Raw genomic sequence first — 10,000 nt, forward strand, 5'->3', positions numbered from 1 at the left:
CGCTGAGACTGCGCCGCCGCCTGCAGAACAGAACACAGCGCACACCTGCACACACACCTGCACTGCAGTAACACATCTGCACATACACACACACACCTGCACTGAAGTAACACACCTTCAAACACACACACCTGCACTGAAGTAACACCTGCACACACCTGCACTGCAGTAACACACACCTGCACTGCAGTAACACACACCTGCACTGCAGTAACACACACCTGCACTGCAGTAACACACACCTGCACTGCAGTAACACACACCTGCACTGCAGTAACACACACCTGCACTGCAGTAACACACACCTGCACTGCACTATGCTCTAGGAAATTGAAGATAAAGCTGGTGATCAGCTCACTGACTGCTGAGTGTGTGTGTGCGTGTGTGTGTGTAGAAAAAACTGAATGAAAACAATAAAATGATTATGATCAATATAAACTGCTCTCCATCTGCTGCTGTTACACTCAGCTGTGTGTGTGTTCTGCAGTGTGTGTGTTCTGCAGTGTGTGTGAGTGTGTGTGTGTGTTCGTTCTGTAATGTGTTCGTTCTGCAGTGTGTGTGAGTGTGTGTGTGTGTTCTGCAGTGTGTGTGAGTGTTCGTTCTGTAATGTGTTCGTTCTGCAGTGTGTGTGTGTGTGTGTGTGTTCTGCAGTGTGTGTGTGTGTGTGTTCGTTCTGTAGTGTGTTCGTTCTGCAGTGTGTGTGAGTGTGTGTGTGTTCGTTCTGTAATGTGTGTGAGTGTGTGTGTGTGTGTTCGTTCTGCAGTGTGTGTGAGTGTGTGTGTGTGTGTGTGTGTGTGTGTGTGTGTGTGTGTGTTCGTTCTGTAGTGTGTTCGTTCTGCAGTGTGTGTGTGTGTGTGTGTGTGTGTGTGTGTGTGTGTTCGTTCTGTAATGTGTGTGAGTGTGTGTGTGTGTTCGTTCTGTAGTGTGTTCGTTCTGCAGTGTGTGTGTTCTGCAGTGTGTGTGAGTGTGTGTGTGTGTTCGTTCTGTAGTGTGTTCGTTCTGCAGTGTGTGTGTGTGTGTGTTCTGCAGGAGATATGGAGGATGCAGTTGTTGTGGAGGTCAGCTAGTGTGTGTTGTGCAGGTAACGCTCACTCCTCTGACCTCTACAGCTGCTCTGGCGACAGACACTAGAGGTCATGGTCTTTAGCCTCCTTGTTAAAGCAACCGAATCCCATGCGGAAGGTCGCCGGTTCGATCCCAGCTCAGAGCGGGTTGGGTGGTGTAGGACCGGCGGGGTTACAGAGTGACTCGCTCATTTATCAGATGCAGAACAGACGGAGGAGTTTCTCCTGCTGCAGGGAACTCTGCTTTTACTGTTGATATTAGTCGTCAGTTCATCACGCCGTGGCGATCGTGTTCTCTTACACTGGTTGGATGGAGGCGCTGCTCTGTTCACTCGTCTTTTATGCCGTAACTCAGTTTTGCGCATTAAGTTTATTCACATTTTTGGATGGAAACAGCTGATGACCCGCTGACACAACATTCATTCTCTTTTCAGCTCAGTCTTTTTATTTATCAGGGGTCACCACAGTGGAATGAACCGCCAACTATTCCAGCGTATGTTTTACATAGTGAATACCCTTCTAGCTGCAAACCAGTACTGGGAAACACACATTCACACTCATACACTACGGCCAGTGTAGTTGATCAGTTCCCCTATAGCGCATGTGTTTGGACTGTGGGGGAAACCGGAGCACCCGGAGGATGCATGCAAACTCCACACAGAAACACCAACTGACCCAGCCGAGACTCGAACCAGTGCTGTGAGGCGACAGCGCTACACCACTGCGTCATCCAGTGCAGGTAAACATCACCCTCAACATCTTCATGAAGGCAGAAACACACCGAGGCTGATCATCTACTGCTACTCCTGGTAAACTCCGTCCTCTGTGCTGTGCAGTGTGTGTGTGTGTGTGTGCGTGTGTGTGTGTGTGTGTGTGTGTGTAGGAGAGAGCAGGGGAACACTGTGACTCGCTGTATGATGCTGGAATGTTGAACTCATTTCGCATTATACACGCGGTAAGGTCATGTGACCATCAGGAAGAGCGCGGCACCTCATTCCTCACAGGACGCGTTCACTGTTCAGTGTTCGGGTGAGCTGTCAGCACCGGTCTCTGCGCTCCTGGAACCGAGGACCCGCCATAGTCAGCCTTCAGCCATGACGGTTAAGGCGCGCACACGCGAGGAGCGCCGTGTTTGTGTTTTCCATGGTTACAGCGGATGCGCGCTTTGTGTCTTATTTCCATGGTTACCGCGTCCTCGTTTCACCGAGCTGTTGACGCGCTGTTCACCGGAGCCGCTGACCGGAGCAGCACGAGTTAAAGAGACGCGATGGACGCGGACAGACTGGCGGAGCTGCAGCTGACGCGCGCGGAGATGCGGCGGATCGGCGAGGCGCTGCAGGACCGGCGCTTCCGCGAGTTACTGACCGAATATGTGGAGGAGATCTCGAGCCCCGAGAACCGGCGCCGCTACGAGGAGGAGATCCGGCGGCTGGAGGAGGAGCGCGGCGCGGCGGTGCAGTTCATTCACCCGACGCCGCATCACGTGCTGAAGGGCCGCGGCCCGAGCGGGAAGTGCTTCATCAACATCTGCTCCGATCAGCTGATCGAGAAACCGCGCAGCGAGGCGGCCACCGACGACCGCGGGAGATCCGGCCACAGCTGGCGGATCCCGTACAGCCTGACTCCCGGCCGAGCGGGCAGAGACGCCGCCGGGGCGCCGTGCGTGCTGTTCGACGCGGTGTTTCACCCGGACGCGCTGCTGATGGCGGAGAATAACGCGCGGTTCATGACGCTGATCCACCGCACGGCGACCGGCGGCATCCAGGACAACTTCCGCATCCGGCTGGAGCACGTGACGCGGCTGAAGATGATGAAGTATAAAGGAGAACCGCAACCCACCATGATCCGCAGGCCGAACCCGGGCCAGACAGAGGCTGCAGACCGCGGCCCACAGCAGACCACCGGCCCACAGCAGCCCACCGGCCCACAGCAGCCCACCGACCCACAGCAGCCAACTGACACACAGCAGCCCACCGACCCACAGCAGACCACCGGCCCACAGCAGACCACCGGCCCACAGCAGACCACCGGCCCACATCAGCCTACTGACCCACAGCAGACCACCGGCCCACAGCAGCCCACCGACCCACAGCAGCCCACCGGCCCACATCAGCCCACCGACCCACAGCAGACTACTGACCCACCCCCCACTGCCCCGCAGTACCGCCTGAAGTACCGCTCTGTGCTGGACCTGCAGGACTACCGCTGCTGCAGAGACTCGGGGTCTGCGGGCCGGCCCACCGCCATCATCATCGAGGTGGAGGTTCCCCGGCTGAGGAGCGCACAGGAGGCGGAGCTGCGGGTGGAGGAGCGGCGGCTGCTGCTGGAGGCCCCGACGGCGGAGTACAGGCTGGAGCTGCCGCTGGCCTACCCGGTGGAGGAGGAGCGGGCGGAGGCGCAGTTCAACCACACCCACAGACTGCTGACCGTCACCCTGCCGGTGCTGAAGAGGAGGAGGGTGGAGGAGGAGGAGAGGAGGGCGGAGGAGGAGGAGAGTAGGAAAGGTGGAGACGAAGATGGAGAGCTTCACCCAGACTGTGGTCCTGACCCACCAATGATGGAGCTGCAGACTGAAGACACACACACTCCTGCTGCAGACACACACACTCCTGCTGCAGACACACACACTCCTGCTGCAGACACACACACTCCCGCTGCAGAAACTGGAGCTGGTCTCGGCAGCGGTGTGGCTCTGCTCTCCTCTTCTAATGTAGGTGCTACACACACAAACACACACACCAGATGTGTGAGCAGATGTGCTGCAGGTGTTCACTGATCCTCCTCCTCTTCTGCAGGTCATCAGTGTGTGTGGAGCAGATGTTCATCAGCAGCTGGAGGAGCCAGGAGACCCTTCAGCACACACTGACCCAGCAGACACTCACCCAGCAGACACTGACCCAGCAGACACTGACCCAGCACACACTGACCCAGCAGACACTGACCCAGCAGACACTGACCCAGCACACACTGACCCAGCACACACTGACCCAGAGATGGAGAGCCGCATTGCTGGTCTGCACCTCCAGAACACTCTGTGCTTCCAGTTGGACTGAGGAGGAAATCAGCAGAGGGAGGGAGTGTGTGTGTTTGAGTGAGTGTGTGAGTGAGTGAGTGAGAGAGTGTGTGTGAGTGTGTGTGTGAGTGAGTGAGAGAGTGTGTGTGTGTGTGTGTGTGAGTGAGTGAGTGTGTGTGTGTGAGTGTGTGTGTGAGTGTGAGTGAGTGAGTGAGAGAGTGTGAGTGTGTGTGTGTGTACTCTTGTTGTCTTCTCTTTCGTTCAGAATGTTGTAACGGTAGCACGGAAACAGTGTAAACAGGGCTTGACTGAAATAAAACACACACACACACATGCAACAGTGTGAGTTTGTAACACACACTACAACACAACACACCAGAGGAGTATGAGTCTGTAACGTCACACACACAGTGTGTTTAAAAGCGCGCGTGAGAGCGCATGTTGCTGTGTGTGTGCTCAGTCTCGGAGATGAGCAGAACACACACATCTAAACTCGTGTTAGTGTGAGCGCATTAATGCTCAATCGTGTGTCAGAGCGCAGTGATTAACCCTCATTAATGTCATAAACAAACGAGTTGAGAAATAAACACGAGAGAGCCGAAATCAGAACTGTGCTGCTCTTACAGAGACGACGCACAACACCACAGCTGCCCACTGAGGAGGAGGAGGAGGAGGAGGAGGAGGAGAGCCTCACCGCTCTGACTGAAGCACTGCTGGAGCTGGAGCACAGTGAAGACGCTGAGCGCTCAGTCTGGACAACACTGAATAAACACAGCTGAGGCAGAATGATGAGCCCTCGATTATTAACGACTCGATTACCAGCAGATTTCCTCAACACACCTCTGATCATCACAGTGTTCATAACTCATCTCTAATAGCTGATGTGTTTCCTCTTCATCATGATGACAGCACAGAATATTAGACTAGATCTTCTTCAAGACACTAGTGTTCAGCTTATAGTGACATGTAAAGGCTTCACTAGGGTAATTAGGGTAAAGTTAGGGTAATTAGGCAAGTCATTGTATAACAGTGGTTTGTTCTGGAGACAATCCAACACTAATATTGCTGAAGGGGTGAATAATATTGAGCTTAACATGACTTTAACACTATTAAACACTGCTGTTATTCTAGCACAAATAAAACACATCAGACTTTCTCCAGAAGAACAAACATTAGAGGAAACACTGAGAACAACTGCTGAATCTGAGAAACATTTATGAAAATAATAATTCACAGCAGAGCGAATAATGCTGACTCCAACTGATGAAATCATGATTTACATAATGACTGAGGAGCGCTCTCACACACACACACGCACACACACACACACACACGCACACACACTCACACGCACACTCGCACACACACACACACTCACACGCACGCGCACACACACACACACACACACACGCGCACACACACACGCGCACACACACACACTCACACACACGCGCACACACACACACGCGCACACACGCGCACTCACACACACACGCGCACGCACACACACACGCGCACACACACACACACGCGCACACACACACGCGCACACACACACACTCACACACACACAAACACACACGCGCACACACACACACTCACGCACACACACAAACACACACACACGCACACACACACAAACACACACTCTTTAATGAGCTTTATTTATTAGACAGAAGTATAATTATAACTGTTAAACAGAAACAAAGATAAAAGATCACACACTGAACACACACACAGTGCTGACACGGACCTGTGTGTGTGTGTGTGTGTGTGTGTCCTCATCACGCTGCACACACTCGTCCATGTGCTGACAGTAACACAGCAGTGAGCAGAAGTGTGTGTGTGTGTGTGTGTGTGTGTGTGTTTCCTCATCGGAGCTCGCGCTGCACACACTCGTCCATGTGCTGACAGTAACACAGCAGTGAGCAGAAGTGTGTGTGCACCGGCGCCTCGGTTCCGCCCATGTTGTCCACCAGAACCACAGTGTGTGCCACCTGGTGCAGGTTGAAGCTGACGGCGGTCTGGATGAAGGCGTTCACACACATGCGTCCGCACACACACACACTGCTGAAGTCCAGCTCGCGGCACAGGTGGAGCGGCAGCAGCTGAGGGCTGTGCGGGACCCTGAGGGAGAGCACAAACACACACACACACACACACACACACACACACACACACACAGCACGATTAATAAACAATAACACACACAGCACGATCATTAATCAATAACACACACACACACACACACACACACACACACACAGCACGATTAATAAACAATAACACACACAGCACGATCATTAATCAATAACACACACACACACACACAGCACGATTAATAAACAATAACACACACACACACACACACACACACAGCACGATTAATAAACAATAACACACACACACAGCACGATTAATAATCAATAACACACACACACACAGCACGATCAATAATCAATAACACACACACACACAGCACGATCAATAATCAATAACACACACACACAGCACGATCATTAATCAATAACACACACACACACACACACACACACAGCACGATCATTAATCAATAACACACACACACACACAGCACGATCATTAATCAATAACACACACACACACAGACGATCATTAATCAATAACACACACACACAGCGCGATCAATAATCAATAACACACACACACACACACACAGCACGATCATTAATCAATAACACACACACACACAGCACGATCAATAATCAATAACACACACACACACAGCACGATCAATAATCAATAACACACACACACACACACAGCATGATCATTAATCAATAACACACACACACAGCACGATCATTAATCAATAACACACACACACACACAGCACGATCAATAATCAATAACACACACACACATCGCGATCAATAATCAATAACACACACACACACACACACACACACAGCATGATCATTAATCAATAACACACACACACAGCGCGATCAATAATCAATAACACACACACACACAGCACGATCAATAATCAATAACACACACACACACAGCATGATCATTAATCAATAACACACACACACACACACACAGCATGATCATTAATCAATAACACACACACACACAGCATGATCATTAATCAATAACACACACACACACACACACAGCATGATCATTAATCAATAACACACACACACACAGCACGATCAATAATCAATAACACACACACACACAGCATGATCATTAATCAATAACACACACACACACACACACAGCATGATCATTAATCAATAACACACACACACAGCACGATCATTAATCAATAACACACACACAGCACGATCAATAATCAATAACACACACACACAGCACGATCATTAATCAATAACACACACACACAGCGCGATCAATAATCAATAACACACACACACACAGCACGATCATTAATCAATAACACACACACACACACAGCACGATCATTAATCAATAACACACACACACAGCGCGATCAATAATCAATAACACACACACACACACACAGCACGATCAATAATCAATAACACACACACACAGCGCGATCAATAATCAATAACACACACACACACACACACAGCATGATCATAACTACACATCTTCAAGAGGACATCACGGAGTGCCGACTGAAGCAGCTCAGAAGACTGAGGGTGTGGGTGTGTGTGTGTGTGTGTGTGTGCGTGTGTGTGTGTGCGTGCGTGTGTGTGTGTGCGTGTTTGTGTGTGTGTGTGCGTGTGTGTCCTTCACCTGTGGTCCAGCACGGTACGGGCCGCCAGCTCCTGCAGGGTCAGTGGCAGTGTGATGAGCATGCGCGGCTGCAGGGTGTGTGCGCGGGCGAACGGGTTCCCGAACAGGTCCAGTGTGTCCAGCCGGAGGCTCCGGAACCCGTCGGGCAGCACCGGCAGCTGGTTGTGTGCGGCGGAGAGGAAGCGTAGCGCAGAGAGCCGGCCCAGGTGGAAGGGCAGCCGCTGCAGCCGGTTGTGGTCCAGCCGCAGGGTCACCAGCTGCCGCAGCTGGCAGAAGCGGGCCGGCAGGGCGGGCAGCAGGTTGTGGCTGAGGTCCAGCAGGCGCAGCGAGGTCTGCAGGCCGGAGCAGCACAGCTCGTCCCCGAAGCGCTCCAGCTGGTTATTGTGCAGCACCAGCTCCGCCAGCGCCCGCAGATCCCCCAGGCCCGCCGGCAGCGCCCGGATGCGGTTATTGCTGAGGTCGAGCCGCCGCAGCGCCCGCAGGCTCAGCACTCGCAGGTCCACACGGTTCAGCTGGCAGTACGACACCTGCAGCTGCTGCAGCGCGGGCGGGAAGCTGCGGGTCAGCGGGTAATCTCTGCGGGACAGCACCGTCAGCTTCTGCTTAGGCTTCTCCACCTCACGGGCGCGCACCGGGCACAGCGCCGACAGGGGGACACCACCCGCTGCTGCTGCGCCCCGCTGAGCCAGACGCACCGCTGACAGGAAGCTCTTCAGGCTGGTGACGTCCGCCTGCGGGAGACACCCACACACACACACATCAGCCGGAAGCAGAGAGAGACTCTGTGTGTGCACTTTAAGACAGATTAGTGTGTGTGTGTGTGTGTGTGTGTGTGTGTGTGTGTGTGTGTGTGTACTTTGCTCAGGCAGATGTCGATGGCCGGCTCCTTCAGACGCACCGTCGCTTTTCCCTCCTCCACAAACCAGGTGAAGAACTTCTCCACATTCTCCTTCAGCTGCAGGAACACAAACACACACACACACACAGATTCAGCACTTCAGAGAACCCCCCACCCACACACACACACACACACACACACACACACACACACACACACACACACAGCTGGTATTGCCTTGTATTTGGCGCCGCTGCGGTCTCTGCTGGTGCAGATGAGGAGGTGTAGTCCGCTCCCGCTGCTCCCGGTACTGGTGCTGCCGTTACTCCCGGTGCTGGGAGCGGCTCTCTCCCTCTCGGGTCTCCCGATGGACAGCACCGCACGGCTGGAACGACCTTTACTCTTCAGCCCGCAGGACGGCAACATCCGGTTGATGACCTCCACATCACACTGCAGCTTCATCCTGCACACACACACACACACACTGTATGTGTGTACCGACACTGTATAAAGGCGCATCAGCATTAATAAAGTCAGATGTTAATGTCATGTTAAAGTCAAGTTTACACACAGTAAGATTATTCTGCCTCTGTAAAGCTCAGATGATGATGTCAGGGTTTTGGAGGTTTCTGATTGGCTGATTGACAACATTTGAGTTAATGTGAGGCACAACTGTAGAAAAGTGTTGAAGGAAAAGCTCAAACACACTGCTTCCCTGTGTGACAACATGGAGAATCAACAAGCCAGAATCAACAACAAAGCCAGATTACCATTAGCTGAATGACACTGGGGAAAGACTGATGTGTGGAGACATGTCCTGTGCTCTGATGGAGCTGAGATTGAACTGTTTGGCCATAATGAGCAGTGATACATCTGGAGGACAAAGGGGAAAGCGCACAAGCCTAGAACACCATCCCAACTGTGCAGTATGGGGGCGGCAGCATCATGTTGTGGGGCTGTTCTGCTGCAGGAGGGACTGGTCCACTGCACTGCATAGATGGCATCATGAAGACAGAACATGATGGAGAAATACTGAAGCAACATCTCAACACATCAGCCAGGACATTACAACCTGCCCACATATGACTCTTCCAGACAGACCATGACCCTGAACACACTGCCAAATGAGTTCACATGTGCTTGAAGGACAATAGAGGGAATGTTTTGGAGTGGCCATCACAAAGCCCTGATCTCAATCCTATAGAGAATGTGTGGGCAGAGTTGAAGAAGCTTGTGTGAGCAAGACAGCCTACAAATCTGACTCAGTTACAGCAATTCTGCAGGAGGAATGAGCCAAAACTCCTGCAA

The 10,000-nt window shown here is 52.2% G+C and overlaps 3 protein-coding genes across 24 annotated transcripts in view; 2 read left to right on the forward strand and 1 right to left on the reverse strand.

Moving 5' to 3' along the window:
- Positions 1 to 438, forward strand: part of LOC101883808 (kelch domain-containing protein 1-like) — a 29,144-nt gene extending 28,706 nt beyond the window's left edge. For all 22 annotated transcript variants that reach the window (XM_073927927.1, XM_073927925.1, XM_073927926.1 and 19 more), the window contains one exon: positions 1 to 438. This exon is cut by the window's left edge and continues 56 nt beyond it. Coding sequence is in view for 5 of the 22 variants with exons in the window: in XM_073927910.1 (XP_073784011.1) it covers positions 1 to 145 (145 nt within the window). In the remaining 17 variants the exon portion in view is untranslated.
- Positions 439 to 2,266: 1,828 nt separating this feature from the next.
- dnaaf2 (dynein axonemal assembly factor 2) lies at positions 2,267 to 4,410 on the forward strand. The gene is made up of 2 exons (NM_001033100.1): positions 2,267 to 3,774; positions 3,860 to 4,410. The coding sequence occupies exons 1-2, from the start codon at positions 2,332 to 2,334 to the stop codon at positions 4,115 to 4,117; spliced, it is 1,701 nt and encodes a 566-aa protein (NP_001028272.1). The 5' UTR covers positions 2,267 to 2,331; the 3' UTR covers positions 4,118 to 4,410.
- A 1,321-nt stretch (positions 4,411 to 5,731) lies between these two features.
- The window catches only part of lrr1 (leucine rich repeat protein 1), a 4,913-nt gene continuing 644 nt past the window's right edge, over positions 5,732 to 10,000 (reverse strand). The window contains 4 exon segments of the mRNA NM_207085.1: positions 5,732 to 6,204; positions 7,855 to 8,585; positions 8,711 to 8,809; positions 8,930 to 9,155. Of these exon segments, the coding sequence (NP_996968.1) occupies positions 5,949 to 6,204; positions 7,855 to 8,585; positions 8,711 to 8,809; positions 8,930 to 9,154 (1,311 nt within the window). The 5' untranslated portion in view covers position 9,155 and the 3' untranslated portion in view covers positions 5,732 to 5,948.

This window comes from Danio rerio, chromosome 17 (genome assembly GCF_049306965.1).
Source record: "Danio rerio strain Tuebingen ecotype United States chromosome 17, GRCz12tu, whole genome shotgun sequence".
Lineage (NCBI taxonomy): Eukaryota > Metazoa > Chordata > Actinopteri > Cypriniformes > Danionidae > Danio > Danio rerio.